This window comes from Lissotriton vulgaris, chromosome 5, assembly GCF_964263255.1.
Source record: "Lissotriton vulgaris chromosome 5, aLisVul1.2, whole genome shotgun sequence".
In the NCBI taxonomy this organism is placed as follows: domain Eukaryota; kingdom Metazoa; phylum Chordata; class Amphibia; order Caudata; family Salamandridae; genus Lissotriton; species Lissotriton vulgaris.
This window is the reverse complement of record NC_141693.1, coordinates 1,289,745,697-1,289,763,192: the sequence shown is the minus strand read 5'-3', so window position 1 is coordinate 1,289,763,192 and position 17,496 is coordinate 1,289,745,697. Positions and strand designations below refer to the sequence as shown.

Below are 17,496 nucleotides of genomic sequence, written 5' to 3'. Positions count from 1 at the left end.
TGACAGCCCAGTTCCGCCCTACCCTCACCTGAAAAATAAAATGGTAATAACATCATGTTAATATCATTTTATTTGTCCTTTTTTGCACTAATGAAAAGTAGTGGGGCAACGCTCCTCCGCTTGAGCGAAGTAGCCAGCGCTGGAATGTACCATCCACTTTGTGCAAAAAAAGCCAATTATGCATTTCACAAAAGATGCAAACAATCACTTCTTAGATCATACTGGGACCAGGTGGTTCCCCAAATAGTCACTATAATACAAACATTCTCTGGGTGAAAGGTACCCCAAGTCCATCTGATGCTGTCCCTGCTCGCATCGATGTCTTGCCAGATATGCTTGCAAAGCATGAGAGGTTCCGGTTTGCATCATTTCTCGGTTTTAATCATCTCTTGCTTTCCATCATTTCTTGGTTTTCAACATGTTTCACCTTTCATCCTTTCTATCAGAGGCATGGAGTCCCTCAGTACTGGAATGCTACCCATGGCGGCTGAAAGTCACACTCAGTTTCTGCAAGACTCATGATTCTCCCCTTCATTGTTTCATGTCCATGTGTGAACTGCATCGGGACCAAGGGCTCCAGTTCTGTCTATATGCAGATGGTAAGTGGGTGCTACTTAAACTCACGGGGGTTTATTCACAAGCCCTTTCCGCTGCTGGTGGGGCACTTTTTCCATAAAAAAAGTGAGGCACCGGTCACTTATTTCATTGGATAAAGTGAGGCACCGGCGACGAAAGGGACTTGTAAATAAACCTCACAGGGCCTTACTTAGGAGCCCTCTATGCTGCTGTTGTGTCATCTTTTGTGACGCTATGGTGGTATAAAATATGCGCCGTACTGTGCCCTATTTACAAAGTGATGCATCTAGGCAGATGCGTCACTTTGTAAACCCCTGCTCTACATTATACCTGATTCAATCTTTGAGATATCAATACGCCGCCTCTAGGACGCCACTGCCGCAAATCCTTATGCCTGCTTGGAGCAGGAGTAAGAAGTGACGCAGTGCCTTTCACATGGGGTAAGCCCCATATGAAATGGCACATTGCTGGAGTTGCGTCTGTTTTCAGACACACTCCAGCAATGCACCAATTTTGCTCCTACAGATACCTCAGGAACACTGACGTATCTGTAAATTCTTGCGACATGGAGCACCATACAGTAAATATGGCGCCTTGATGGTATTGCAAGGATGGCGGTCTGAAAAGTGTTCCATTGCTGCTTTTTCCTAGAAATGTGACACTTATCATAAATATCCCTCACGGTGCCCTTTCAGACTGCACATAACTAAAGTTTCTATATGAAAACATTAAAACTTGATGAGGACTAAGGGGCCGGGTTTAATGCCTCCAAGACTGAGGTTCTTCTCTGTGCATCTGATATAAGTGTATCAACATGGGACACCTTACATTCTATTTTCAGTTTTGATGATTTTGGTATGCCACAATTTCAACATCTAAATTTTATAGAGCAAGAAGAACGAGATTCTTCATCCATGCAGACCAGTCCTGGAATTGGCTGACAGAAAAAGACAGGTAGGTAGAGGACCATATGGCAAATGGCACACATGCTTTCTGTAGTACCTAATCCTTATTTTAGTTATGGTATGTTATTAAAATTTCTAAAGCGCATAAAAGTCAAACAATGTCTTGGCGCTAGCAGTCCTGAAGAAACTGAGATCCCTATTTATTGAATAATCAAGTTTTGAGAGCCTTCTTGAAGGCCATCAGGAAGGGAGAGTCCTAATGGAACTAGGAAGGCTAGTCCAAAGTTTTGTGGCCCCCACTGTGAAACATCTACCACCCCAGTTGGCTTAGCAAATACAGGGGGAAAGCATCAATTTCACTCCTTCCGAGCAGAGGCTTCTATTTGGGGAGTACCAATTCAACGATTGCCGCAGAAACTGAGGGCCGGTACCATGGAGCGCTTTATATGTCACAATAAACAATTAATATATAATGCATAAAGCTTTGAAATTGGTACCGCTTCTGACTAGAAGCCAATGAAGATTTTGAAGGCGCCTTCCTATTGATTAAAATGTAGGGATCCCTAACAGCAGCCTTGCAGCAGCATTCTGGATCATGTGAAGCTTTGTAGCTGCTTATCGGGCATGCTAAAATAAAGCCTGTTGCAATAATTCAGCTTGGAGAGACCTAAGGGTGTAACTAAGATCTTTCTACTATTTTCTGGGATAAAAGACAGGATTATCTTTATCACTTTAAATAGATAGAAGCTGGATGAGGAAACTGCATTACCTTGAACCTCGAAGTTCAATTTCTCATCGATGATCACTCCCAGATTTTTCGCTTTGGATTCAGGAACGGGTACTACCCCCAGTTTGCCTGGCCACCAGATATACGATTAGTTGGGGACATGATTGCCAAAGAGGATTATCTCAGTTTTACATGAGTTCAATTTAAGGCTGTGTGATCTCATCCAGTGCTCAACGATACTTAACCAGATTAGCTGGTTTATCTAAAAATTTTACAGATATCGCAGACAGATAAGCTCACAGTCAAAGCAACACAGTGTCCAATTGAAAAATTAACAGGAAGATTTACCAAGGTCTTGCATCGGGGTTGGTGCAGCCCTGAAGCAAAATCCTTTTTGTAATTTAATAAGCATTCAATAAGCCACAGAAAAACACTTTGTGTGGCTTTGTGTGGTTTAGCAAATACCAAGTAACTCAAGGCAGCACATGGGAGTTCCCAGTATTTTGGCGCATTCCCAGATTTACTAAGATGGGTAAACCTGGGAATGCATCCAAATTCTAAGCCTCCATGAACCAGGCATTACAAGGAGAAATATCTTTATTCCTCCATGTTTCTTCCTCTTTGAATGAGTGGTGCATTCTGCAGCACACATAGAAAGAGGAGCATGTCTTTAACACCTTGGATGCTTGAGATATCCCTCTGCTGTGCTGGGCCATAATTTTAATGGGTGTGGTCATGACGAGCTCAGCTCGTCATGAGCATCGAAGGGGTTAAGGATTATTCGTTGTGCAGGAAGGAATCCCTTCCTGCACAAAAACTCCTGTCTGTGATGTAGGCACCCTTGCACCATAGTGTAAGGTTGCCTGCATTGGTACTAGGCAGCACACAGTGCATTAGTGATAGGAGACAGCAGAAATGTGGTGCCATATCTTAGTAGATATGTCGCATTTCTGTTGTTTCTCCTTTAATGCAAAGCAGCGCAGCAACTTTTCTTGCTGCCCTGCGTTGCGTAAAATGTAATTAAATGTTGGTGTGCTGTATTGCCCAGGGTGAAGATGCGATGGGAAACTGACCTAGGCTGTGCTGTGTCTGATAAAGAAGGGTTGTTCTCCATCACCCATGCATGCACTACCGGAGTGTACTGTACGCATGCATCAGCATGTGCGTCAGTTCATATCCATCGATCTACTGCTGGCCAAGAGGAGAGTCACCTGTGTATAAGGTGGGAACAGATTCCCAACCATTACAGCGTGGATAGCTGATTTGGTATATTGCAATTAGCAACCAGGGAACTACTGCGAAAGGTAGTTAGGATTATAATTAGTAATCACAGTTATTATTTTCAGCCAAATGTTTGCTGTTTCATTTGATATACAAATGTTATGGTTGTAATTGAAATACCTCAATAAATACTTTTTTTTAATTGGTTTTGTGACTTGGGCATCAAGCAGACAGTGACATGGTGGATTCCTTCAATTGGAGTCACAGGCTAACAAAACGGTTAGTGTCTGCTTCTCCTTGCTGAGAGTGCTTCGGCAGATTCTCCTGCTACTGCCTAGTGATATTAGACCTCTTGTAGTGAGGTGCATAATTTTGAGTAGACTGGACTACTGCAACTCCCTCCCTGTACTTGGGAGCACCACATTTCATCTTGCAGGGGTTGCAGACAGTCCAGTCTAAAGCAGCAAAGATGGTGTTAAACAGGCAGTGCAGATCCTCTACGGCATTGGCCTTGAGGGATATTCACTGGCTGCCCATTAAGGAAAGAGTCTGCTTTAACCCCTTGTATGCTGGTGACGAACCCCAGCCGTCACGCTCCGCGGTGCTCGTGTGCTGATGACGGCTGGGGTTCGTCACGGCCCCGCCCTGTTTGTTTGTTTACCGCACAGCGGCGGGAACGGGCCAGCAGCGAAGGGGTTAAGTCTCTCTCTGTATTGAGTTTAGAGCAGTACATGGCCTGGGTGCAGTACCCTTGCAGGAGAAATTTACCTGTTATAAGCCTAAGAGACATCTTCGTTCTTCTAGCGCAAATCTGGTAACGACCACCAGAGTTAAGAAGTCCAGGATGGGAGGTAGAGCATTCTGTATTGCGACTTTGCGTCTATGGAATGAGCTGCCTCAGATTATTAGACAAGCTAACTCCCTGCTATGCTTTAGAAAAAGTCTGAAAACCTGGTTGTTCCCAAGAAACAAGTGTAATGCTTCCCACTGATAATTAGGTTGACGTTTGATGATGACATCTATTAAGTCGCAGCAACAGGATACCCGCAGGGTGACAGTTTGCGCTATATAAGCTTATATACAATACAATACAGTTCAGTTGTGGACAGGATAACGCTTGAAACTAAGTATGAGCGGAAAATCTGTTCCGCTCGCGGATTTTGCGAATTTTCGGTAAATTCGCGATCCGCGAACTCCCGCGAATTTACCGAGAATTCGCAAATCCGCGAGCGGCGGATTATTCCGGGGGCAAAAGTTGAAGCCTGGCCTGTTGTAACTATTTTACGATGGCGCCGGCAAGCTGCCAGCGCCATCCTAAAATAGTTACTAAGTTAGCTTCAACAGGAAGCTCTAATAGATAAAATAAAGCAGGTGCTCGATTTTATCTATTAGAGCTTCCTGTTGAAGCTAATTTAGTAAGTATTTTAGGATGGCGCTGGCAGCTTGCGGGCGCCATCCTAAAATATTTACAACATGCCCTTCCTGTGACTTATTCATCAGCCCAAAAACAATCGTGAGCGTCGTCGAGGCAGGTGTGCCTTCTTCACAAATCTACCGTGGAAAATCAGCTGTGATGCTGGATAGAGGCTTTTGCATCTGTGACTTTCACGAGCGCAATACCCGTGCTGTTTCTGTGACCAGGAGCTTATTTCTCTTCATCTGCTGAACTGATCTTTCTCTGACCTTTTATACACACTAGAAGCATGTGTGAACTCGCATGGTAGCCCTGCCCGTTTGGCCCCGCCCACACACTCGCGGTTTGCACCGTCTTCCCGCCATTCACCCACTATGATGGACAGCTCACTCAAGGGACCCCTGCGCCCTTCGGGGCGATTGCATAGTAACACACACATGGTCGCTCGAACTAGTTGATGCTCAAATTCAGTGACTCATTCATTAGCCCAAAAACAATCGTAAGCGTCGTCGAGGCTGGACAGGTGTGCCTTCTTCCCAACTCTACCGTGGAAAATCAGCTGTGATGCTGGATAGAGGCTTTTGCATCCGTGACTTTCACGAGCGCAATACCCGTGCTGTTTCTGTGACCAGGAGCTTATTTCTCTTCATCTGCTGAACTGATCTTTCTCTGACCTTTTATACACACTAGAAGCATGTGTGAACTCGCATGGTAGCCCTGCCCGTTTGGCCCCGCCCACACACTCGCGGTTTGCACCGTCTTCCCGCCATTCACCCACTATGATGGACAGCTCACTCAAGGGACCCCTGCGCCCTTGGGCGATTGCATAGTAACACACACATGGTCGCTCGAACTAGTTGATGCTCAAATTCAGTGACTCATTCATTAGCCCAAAAACAATCGTGAGCGTCGTCGAGGCTGGACAGGTGTGCCTTCTTCCCAACTCTACCGTGGAAAATCAGCTGTGATGCTGGATAGAGGCTTTTGCATCGGTGACTTTCACGAGCGCAATACCCGTGCTGTTTCTGTGACCAGGAGCTTATTTCTCTTCATCTGCTGAACTGATCTTTCTCTGACCTTTTTATACACACAAGAAGCATGTGCGCTCGCATGGAAGCCCCGCCCCAAATCCGCGGATCGGCAAATCCACGATCCGCAAATCCGCGGATCATGGATCCGCAAAATCCGCCCATGCTTACTTGAAACTCAAACTTGTATGGGGGCATTCTTGGACCTGAATGGTTGCTCTCAGAATGTAGTGATGTGCTATGGTTTCTTGGTAGCAGCCCTCAGGCACTTATATTCAAGGTGTTGAAAGTATATGTCAGCCTTTTCAGTCTTCAAATTGGGCCCATATTGGTAAATTCCATTAGAAAACCTGAAAGTGTTTCTGAGAACAAACACACTGAAGCAAGCAAAGGCCCACTGGCCATCTGTCAGGAAATAGCCCACATCAGAATGTGAAAAACCTGATCTGTAGACCTATGTGGGCATTAGTGGAGCTTTTCTGGACGTCTGGGGCTATGAGTTGCATGTTCCATAAGCCTCCTGGTGAGCCAGAACCTCTGCCTGAAGAATTGCCAGTCGAAGCACCTCCTGGCAGGTTACAGAATCTGGTAGAGCATAACCTGAACATCCCGGAAGCCCTCAAGTCTCCCAAAGAACAGCCTAAAGGACAAAGCCAGCTAACCTCCTAGGCCAGTGACTCTGTCGGTTGAGCACTTACTCATGCACCATAAGTTATGTTAAGTTTGAAGGGACCATTAACATTCTTTGAGGTGGATGCCAAAATAACTGTCCACAAGCCACACGTTGGTTTCTTTAACCTGAGAGGATGGTCTATGGTCCAGGAAACAACCAGATCTTATTCCCACGAGGTACTAAGAGGATGTTGGAAATGTTAATTATGCTCTGTGAGCCTTTCCCCACCCAGGCAAGTATTTCAAATTGGAATGGGGGAAAGAGCCAGTCGAGACAGAACTATGGAACAATACTTAACTGAGTCCACAAACTATAGAACTCCAACCGTTTCTGTAGAGTTATATTGGCTATGACTCTTGAATACTTTGGGCTAGAAAACTTCTGACTGGCACCCTTCTTTCAACTTTTCCTGAAAGTCTTGGTGTTCCAGACCTAAAAAGTACCTCATATGGAGATGGAGGACTACCCTGTCCACGTTTTCCAAGGGCAAATTTTATGGATCCAGTGGCAGAGTTCTACTTTTGATCACACCCTCGATCCCTAAATAAGGAGATGAAAAAAGAGTTTGGTAGATGGGGCATCTGATTTGTTTGATATATGACCTCTTTCTTACGCAACCCTAAATGATCTGCTTTATTCCTTTTCAAGTGATGGCCCTGAATTTCCATTCATCTTCATGGGCCTGATGGCTGCATAATCAGATACACAGTATTTCTCCCATCTCTAAATCAGGAGAAAGAATGAGTTGAGTGGACGGGGCATCAGACAATTTTTGGTGAATGTCTCCTTTTCCACTGAATTGATGGGGACATTGTATCTTCAAATTAGTATATTACCTTTTTCAAAGTTTCAAGGTGTGCTGATCAGCTGTTTCATAATCAGTCAGTTTTTCTACTTCTACCATCAAGAAGCCTGGTGCAAATCAACCTGCTGTAGGAAAGACAGTACACAGACTATGTTATGAGAGGTAGTTTAAACTCCCACATGTTAGCACTCAAATATTTTCAAAAGGTATTGGCACTTAATGCGACTCAGCCACTACATTTGTGTACATTTAGTTTTCTCATCCAACACATATGTACTGTTAGATAGCTGCTGTTCGGCTATCTCTGTCATGTGTTTGGTGCAAGGCCCATTATAGTTTTCCCTATGTTAGCCTAACTATGCACGATACAGGACGCATTTGCTTTGTGCTGTTACTATATACACACGCTTATTTTTGTGCCACATCTTATTTTCGTGTTTGTGCTTGCCTGGGATTTAGTCTGAACACAGCAGACAAGTTCAAACAACAATGTCTCTTGTTATTTCATTTTGGTGAGGCACTAGCACCTGGACACAATACATGATTGCAGCTATTGTTTGTGAGTCATATAGGCATGTACAATAATGTAACATACATAGAGAGAGATTTCTAAGAGGAGAACACAGCTGTACCTGTGAAGTAGCGCGTCCATCGGTGTATGCTAAGGTGCGGGTCCGCTATTAATCCCAGAGATCTTTGTTTTATAATCATTCCGCTTCTGTAGAAGGGCAGGAAGGGGTAGGCTAATATGTCTTATAATAGGACAGGACTTTTCATAATAAATGGTTTACTGACTATGCTGACTTTATTTTTGTTAGGGATTTGTTTTTTTTTAATTGTGGCTTGAATACTGCATTCTAGAGCATGATAGTTTAAATAAACATTTGAAACTTCCCTTGTGTCTCTGTTATATCTTATTGTGGACTCGTTCCAGTATGAGAGCGAAAGAGGGTGTCCTGTCACTGCGATCCTTGAGAGGGTCGGCAGTGTTGTGTTCTGGGGTGTCAATTCATTTGGCTCTCTGGATATGGGTAGGAGGGCAAGTGAGACGCTATAGCTAGTAGGACTCGGGCTCATGGTTACTGGAGTGGTATGGTGACTCAGTCCCTGCCTACTGATGTTCTATGGTCCCAAGCATGGTTCTGATCCTCAGCAGAATCCCCGCAAGGACATGCCCCTAGACTGGCATTTGTATTGTGCACCTCTCTATCCTGCCCTCACCCGCCACCATTCAAAAAAGACTGGCGTAGATCTCACTTCACCCTTGAGAAGTCCCAGGGCTTTCTTAAGTTACACCACCCAAGAAATGCACCAGAGGCGGTGTTTAGCAATCCTTTCTAAGAAAGAGCTGGCTCAGGTAAATCTCATCCATGTGAGGCCCAAGGCTGACTTATGTACAATCTCATCCTTAAGTAGCTAGTCCGGTTTCGATACACACCATTGTGTGCAAGGGACGATCACACTACTGCAGCGTGCGCCCGCGGGCACTGCTACTTTTCTTGCACAACCCTTTACCGTTGTTGTAAAGCATGCCTGAGGAGAGAGCTGAACAACCAAATTACACAACGAAAAACAGCATACATTTAATTTATTTATTAAGAGTAGTCGGAGAACCTCGCACCCAGACAAAAACAAAATGTACATCACAGGCTTTTTAAATAGCTTTTCTTACACTATGTACATTATTACATACGTACTAGTATAAAATGATATATACATCATGACTATTTATACATTGAAGATGAGGAAAATAATAAACGTTTCCAAACTAAGGGCACCTTTGCAAATGAGCACATCGCATTTGGAGGAAGAAATATCAGTGCGGTTAAGGCACCTTGTTTTTTCGCAACGATGTAACAAGAAGTGTGCATATATACATTTCACCCATGTACTATATATACACATCTATATATACACATATAATTAAACCCTTCAACTGGGGATGGCAGTGGAAGGTCACAAAACCAAATGTATCCTGCCATAGCCCTGGTAACCATGACAGCATTTCATAGTCCAGTGACTGTTGTCATGGTAACAAGTCCCCTTACCCCCTAAAGCTCAGAATCCCAAGAACTACAAACATAACTTGTTTTTTTGTGTTTTCACACACTCTATATTTACTGAATCATAGGCGTGAGAAGAGATTTTGAGTTAAGGTAGTGCAAAGTATAAGAAGGGTTTAACCATATATGTATATATAGTACCAATATTTACATACTTCATGAGGTAAATCACATGTTGCCACATCTGCAAAAAAGATAGTCTACTTGAGGGTGGCCAACCCCATTTTTTTATAGAAAGGAGAGAAAAGTTTGCGTTGCCCTCTGCTTAAGACAAATGCATTTCAATTAGAATTCAAATCTATATCACTGCATTTCTATATTATATCTGATGTAAGTCAGTGGTACTTTACATCTACACAAAAGCATTTTAGGGGGCCCAATAAATACTTCACTGCATTTATTAGACTCAGACCTACTGTAACTCTTTGTTACTAGGCTACAAGTTTACCTCATTTCCTTTGGTCTGCAGGACTACAGCAACACATTTCTATGGGCCTGGATATTTATTTATAAATAAATATAAGATGTATATTGCTGGAATTCACATTTATTTCACTGTATTTCAGTGGTACTACAAGATTGAAGATCTACATTAATATATTTCAATGGAACTTCAGAGTTAATTTGATGTATTTTTTATGGAATTTCAAATCTACTTCATGGCATGCTATGGGACCGCATACCTACTTCAAAACATTGTTATGGGTCATCAGATCTACTTCAGTGCATGTCTATGATGTGTACAACACATTTCAATAGGACTGCTACTATCTACACCGGCACATCTCTGTGGGCTTCTGACCTTCTTCAGTACATTTAACATGGATTTCTTATCAACATCTATGCATTTCTATGGATCTTTAGGTATTCATTGACACGTTTCCATGAGGTTTCAGCTCTACCGCAGGCGTTGTGTTGAACTTCAAATCTACATCAGTGCATTTCTGAAGGACTTCAGATCTACCTCATTGTGCTTCTATGGAGCATTCGATATGTCATAATGAATGACCTGGCCACCATTTCTACTTGCCACATATTGACCCAGTGATGGCAATAATTACATTTCAAGTAATTCAACAATATTTACACACATAATCTATTCAAGTTCAGTGCACATTAAGTAAAGCATACATCGTCCCTCCCTCCCCCTTCCATAAATAAGCTTGTACCATAGATTCTACTGCTCAAAGGGTCAGAGCTAATGGACATAAAAGTCCTGTACAAGACCAGTAGAACTTCACATTTTAAGTTATGTAACTTTCTCTTGATCCTTCGTCTCAGTTATCGTAAAAGTACAAAGCCAACCAGTAAATCCAGGGGTTAAAAACAAAGAGTTGCAAATTGTGATATCTGTCTGACATGTAACTCCCAGAGTACAAAACCTACAGGAATATACTTGACTGTGTAAGTTTACATTGGAGGGTGAGCACAGATTCCATTGTGATCGCTTCCCTGTTGCACTTAAAAAAGAACCCATGGGAGGATAAAATCTCTTTTAAGAAAATACAGTGTTTAAGTAAGATCATCAAGAACTTGGTTCATCACGGGAAACTAACGAATAAACAGCAAGTCCTGATGAAACTTGGAACCGTCTCATCCTTGGGGGAAGCCATCTTGGAACTGTGTCAGAAAGTGAGGTCACTGCAGAGCTTCCATTACACACTATCATTTTCTCAATGAAGATAACCTTTTAATTTGATGGCACCCATCTACCCTGCCAACATGTGCTCAGGTATAGATCTCAACAACAAGCACTGTTACCCACTCAGTCACACAGCATCACATAATAACCAATTTCATTAATGTACTTTATCATGGCTAACTTTACAATTCAGTTAACCTTTCAAGGAAAAAAGCTGAAAGGGTAGGAAGTTAATAAAGTTCATATGAGAATTGTGCAGACAGACCCATCTTGTCCTGGCAATTCCCCATTATTCTGCTCCTAGCTGGTTTACAGCTTTGCTAATGCCCATCTGATACACAGTGTGTGCCCACGTCTGCCAATCACTCTCAAGCTGCCCAAACTCCAGACACAAACACTATCATTCATACAGTATCTCTAGATCCCATCAAAGTTTCTCACTCACTCTCTTTCCCCCTCAGACAGACGCAGACAAGATATGGAACAGCTGCCTAAGCACAATTATCCCCCTAAACCACAGGTAGCTGTCATTCCAGCTTCTCATAAGAGCTCACTATATTTGTAGTCAGCTGTCACGTCAGCTGAAGATGTTGTGCTCTTTTTGGTTCGTTCTCATTGCAAAGGAAACAGAAATCTATTCAGAGGAAATTCTGTTGTTTTTGCAGAGTGAATTCTGGTCAATGGCGAAGGAAGCGAAATGGACTTTGCTTGGGGACATGTACTCATAATAAAGTCAACATGCTGAAAGTCCAAAACAAATGTGCTTAGAAAGTATATATTCCTACTTTCAATAGTCTTTCGAAAGTTTGCTTCTCCGTCTCTGTGGGCCACCTGGGGTGCCGCAGCGATGACTTCTCTGGAGGGGGGTTTGATCGTCTGTTCTAAACACGCAGAACCGTGGCCCGGGAGAGGTGGGTGGTTCGGAGGCAGACCCTTGGGCTTTGTTTGGTTTCAAAATGGAGTCAATGCACGCACAAATTAACAGAAAATTATTAGGGCATTAATGCACAAAGGTACCTTTCACCTGGACTTCTGATTAACTCCTCTTTTCCAGTTGAAAACAGGATATCCGGGGAGGACCAGCGAGAGAGGCGGTTTCGAGAGAACCAAAGGCCACCCAACTCTTACTCATTTGGTAACAACAATTGGCATCTGTGAATGTTCTGTGTTGTCCTGCTGGTTCCCAAAACATGTCAATAAGAACTAGGGGACCATTGTAGTCCCTTTGTTGTTGGCAGCTATGAACATAAATACGCCATCCCCGCTGTTTGCAAGCAGAGAACTGGCTGTGCAAAGGTCCACCTGATACAGGCAGCAGACTTCTACTTAAGTGCCGAGCGAAGCCCGGCATGTAGCACCATGGTCCATGGTCCATCAGGTCCAGCAGTCTTCAGTGAGCATTTCCCCCGTGGGTAAATCCAACAAAGAAGCAGCATCACGACGGAAGCAGCCCGGCGCACTCTTGAGGATCCTAACTGGCTCCCTTGAGTAATCTTCGGCACTTCCAGACCTTGACGGTGAGATCACTGTGAAGCAAACCAGGAGGTGTGAGATTAGACTGGCAAAACCAAATCAAATCATTTACATTTGTTGTAATTCACATCATAACAAATGCCTAAAACCTGGGGGATGATTTTTCACTTCTTCAGTGTACACACTTTCTAACATGTTAAATTCGCAGTCTGAGCCCTAGGAGATGTTGAGGGGCAAATTTACTAAACGTTCATGCAATGCAGGGCAGCAAACACAGTTACTGCACTGTGTGAAAGGAAGAGAGCAGAAATGCTTCATGTCTGCAAAGATATGGACCATTTCTGTTCTCCCCTTGCACCGGTGCACTGTGTGCAGCCTAGCGCCAACACAAGCACCCTTTCATCATAGTGCAAGGCTGCCTGCGTTACAGGCAGGATTATTTTTGTACAGGAAGGGGCACCTTCCTGCACCACCACACTCTTTAGAGGCATTTTCCTCTTTCCATGTGTGCTGCTGAATGCCACCCGATATTATGCCACCTGATATTGTGCCACCTGATATTGTGCCACCTGATATTATGCCACCTGATATTATGCCACCTGCAGAATGCAGCACACATGGAAAGAGGAAACAAAGAAGAGAGATAAAGATATTTCTGCTCCTTATGCCTCACATGGGAAGGCGCAGCATTTTGACTCATTCCCAGGTTTACAAGTCTTTGTAAATCTGGAAGTGCGCCAAAATCCATGGGTGGGTGCAAGGGAATGTCCATGCGCCTCACAAGTGCAAATGTAACGCAGCGCAGGCAGTTGTCTTGCGTTGCATTTCTCTACAAAGCCATGCGAGGCCATGCAAATCAGGCCTTGCGGTGCTTTGTAAATATTACTGAAGCCTTTGTGTTGCCCTTGCGTCGCCTTGCATGACGCATGGACCACGCAAATGCTTCATAAATATGGACCAAGTGTCTGTTTTGCGCTACAAGGGGCAGCACCTGGCCCCCCTTGGCACCTGCTTTTAGTAACAAACCTCTGTGTGTGCACAGACTTGCACTTATATTTTCCACCAGCTACTTGGTTGAATAAAAGTGGAGCTAATTTATTTACCCTAGCAGCTAAGAGAGCCTCTAGTACTGATGGCTTTCTGCTATGACACTGTGACAGTCCTTCTGTGCTTATACTGTACGCGCCTTCTTTACTCCTTCAAGAAGTATGCACATGGAGCTACCTATGTACATATGTGCAAGCTTTCTGTTATCTGTATAAGAAGGGCATTTCTATCTTATTAAGCATAAGTAATGTCATTGGTGTAAATATTAAAGAGAATATCGCGTGTATCTGACATACACATATACACACTAAGGAACATGGCAGGACATGGTGGTGGGAAACAAAAACACACAAATACACCCCCCATGGCCGGAGGGACCTGGGCGCGGGAAGGAGGTGGAGGAGGCCGGGATGTGAAGCCGGATATAGCCAGGGGTAGGATGCTGAAGGTAAACAGCGAAGGGCAGTGCGGTGGTAAGAGGCACAGTCGTGGGCACGTGATGGACAAAATGCTGTGGCCTCACTGTCACTTGCAGTGACACATACTAACAGGCGAGCAGGGCTGCTGGGCTCTTCTTCAGAGGGTGGCATGGGTATGAAACGGAATGGGCTATCCCCGAGAGGAGGGGTCTTGGATGTTTCTGTTCACACAGAAAACATGGTACCGATTTTCCATGTGATGATAAAATGGCTTCGGGATTAAGGACAAACAGACCTACAAAGGCGACTAACCATTTTCTGGGCTATGAACTATTCCTTAGCCAGTCAAAAGATGGCTATTCCAATCAGGGGCTTTGGTGATTGCTAAACCCCGAGGCCCAAAGCCCTGTCTGACACTATGCACATTGTAAATGTAAATGTACAGGAATTTATATAGCGCAAATCACCGACCGGTTTCTAAGCGCTTGCTTAGGGAACCCGTCCTGGTATTCCCCTGTGAGATAACCCTGGCAGGGTATCCGCAAGGTGAAAGCCAGGCATCCCGCCGTGAGGGGCCGTTGTGGAGATTGAGCAAGCTATTGCCCAGAGTCGCAGAGTGTGAACCCGTGAATCGAGGAGGCACCGGAGCGAGAATTGTCGAGTCCATGGACGTTGTAGGACTCAAGACCCCGCCGAGCCGGGAATTGAACCCTGGTCCCGGGCTGACCTCTGCTTCCAGGTCTGCCTCCTCTAACCAGTGAGCCACACTTCTCCACTGCACATTGTAAGGGTCACTATAATATCAGGTGGTATTTACACAGCACTCAAGTCCGGACTTTGGCATGAAGCAAATATGAGGTATATTGGACTACCTCCCAAGAACAGTACAATATGAGGCAAAGTTTTAAGGCCGCGGGCATGTGTAGTGTGGGAGGCAAGCTGCCGTAGCCTGTGGTTTATAGTCAGGGAGTAAAGATGGCAAAGGAAGAGGTTTCTAGCAGCAAATGTGAAGGTAGGAAAGGTGAGGTTTGAAGTAACCAGACAGCTATTAACAACACATTTAATCGAGCAGGTTATTGTAAAAGAGCTGAAACAGCTAATGCAGAACCATGCACAAGGGGCCTCACATATCAGTACAGTTTAAACTTTAACCACAGATATCACAGTTTCACCTCCAGTTTTGAAAATCACCGCACTTTTGCGAAATCTATGTCTTTTGCTAACTTGCCGCTCCGAGCATTATCACCAATGCATAGTCGCTTCTGAAGAAGTGGGAGACTTGCTTTAGCAGAAACTTCTATAAGACTAGTCTCTCTTATCTTCCAATTTGATTCTTCATTTGTTTTGTGCATTTAATTTTTTTTTTCCTTCTCAGCCTATGTATGGCTTGGAGCTGAGAAAGTGTCCAATAACGTGTGTGTGTGCAGGGTTATTTGTGCGTTGATAAACTCGTACAAGTACACAGCACATCATAATACAAATATGCCATAAAATATACCATTGATTAAAATATGTTACAAAAATTATATAAGCCCATTAATTGATTTACATATTTAAAAACAAGATAGAAATCCGAAATAGAAGAACAGATTTCTATAGGATCAGACAAACATATTTTTATTCATAAACTTACAAGCATGTGCCTTGTACTTTTTCACTAGACGGGATTATCAGCACAAAAATAAATATTGCCACAGTGCCTACGTGCAGATCTTCACATGCACGTAAAGAGGCTCTTGGTTGTGCAGATTCACTTGCAACCGTGGCTATGCCATGGGCGAGAAACAACAGTCCTTTTTTCTTGTTTAATCAGTCTTTAAGTCATGCTCTGTTTGTTATTTGCCGGATCTAATGGCTCACTGGACTATTGATTCCACTGCTGGAAGGTGTATTTAGCATCTTTGTAACAGGTTCGAAATCTGGGAGCCCCATTCGACTTCCTCTATTCTGAGCTTTATTACAGGAGTACCATTGGGCTGGCTAACACTATTATTCAGTGCCAAACTACCCCACCAGGCGAACATGTGCTTTACAATGCACCCTATAGCATGGTATTTTAAATTTAGATATTCACTTCTTATTCTTCCTGATCCTGAACACTGGAGAACTCGGTGCATAAAAGAGGTGGAGCAGTTTGGTGGCCACACTACCCTGTAGGTAACACTGGTGGAGGCGCTCATCGGGAGGCAAACACTGAATTCCACTCTACCCTACTGCAAGGACTTGAAGGCAGCCACATGCTCTCAGTGCATGGGTCCAAAAGTAGGTACTTAGACACAAAGGCAGGCATGAGCTTCCCACTGCATTGACTTAAAGGGAGCTGCAACTAGTGAAGAAAGACTGTAGCCTTCAGATACAACAAACCTGCTTTAATTATCACTTAATAAAGCTGAAACTGTGGAGCCAAAGGGCCGTACCTTGCTCGGAAGGTGTTAAGAACGATAATCTAAACTCTTCCCCATTCACTGGAGGCAGAAGGGGCCACACACCAATCACCCGCCATCTCCTAAATCTTTATGGTAGGTGATCTAACAATCTCATGCGTTGCCTAGACTGAATAATTAGATTTTTATTTAGGCTGGTGTTCCTCCTTAATTTAGTGGTTCATTTCGATATGCTATATCTTATTATATATAAAATAGGAAAATAAAAACATGTCTAGCACTCCTGCAACTTAAGGAAGCGCAGGCCAGGAGTCTCCAGCTAGAGAGAAGACGAGCCAAGAATGGAGGCTACCCAAGCCTAACTCCATTTTGAGCTTGTTGAGCTACAATGTGCATCCACAGGGTCTAGCACTGGAAGGGCCCCAATGCTATGAATTCGGGTCCCCACTTCCTGATTAGAACAGGTTTTTGTGGTTTCTTCCAGGTTCTGTGAGTTTGATGGGATGTTCCCTTCTGCCGTAATGTCACTGAGCTGGCCAAAGCTTGTATAAAGAAACAATAGCAATGCAAATGCGTGTTAAGGTGAATGCACTCATAAGGGACTTTCAAATAGGATCATTTTTTAACATTTTAATTATTTTTATAAAAGAGAAAGGAAAAAAGACTAATATAGAAAGTCCCATACCGTTTACTAGCGGCTCAAGCTGAGGCACATAAACAGAGAGAAAGAGAATGTGGAGAAAGAGGGGAAACAGAAAGCTAAATAGTAAGATAGAAAGAGGACAAAAAAAACGGGCAGCGAGAGAGAAGTCAAAAGAGGCCTAAATGGAGGGAGAAAGGAACCATAGAAGGAAGGAAGGAAGGAAGGAAGGAAGAAAGAAGTAAGGGATATAAAGGAGAAAAAACGGGAGCAGGGAAAGAAGTGGGGAAGACAGAAGGAATGAAGATAGCAAAAGGGTGGAAAGGAAGAATAGACAGAAGGGAAATGAAAGGAAAGAAGGAAGGAGCAATAAAAAGAAGGATGAAATGAACAAGAGTAAAAGTGGGAGAGCAAATAAGAGATGCAAGGAGCAAAAAGGAAAATAGTGAAGAAGCAAAAAACAATGATAAAAAAAGTAA

The 17,496-nt window shown here is 43.7% G+C and overlaps 1 protein-coding gene across 1 annotated transcript in view; it reads right to left on the bottom strand.

The window, feature by feature from the left end:
• Nucleotides 1–12,392: 12,392 nt before the first annotated feature.
• Nucleotides 12,393–17,496, bottom strand: part of KIF21B (kinesin family member 21B) — a 413,924-nt gene continuing 408,820 nt past the window's right edge. The window contains exon 35 of the mRNA XM_086923173.1: nt 12,393–12,580. Coding sequence (XP_086779299.1) covers nt 12,526–12,580 — 55 coding nt within the window. The 3' untranslated portion in view covers nt 12,393–12,525. The remainder of the gene's footprint in view (nt 12,581–17,496) is intronic.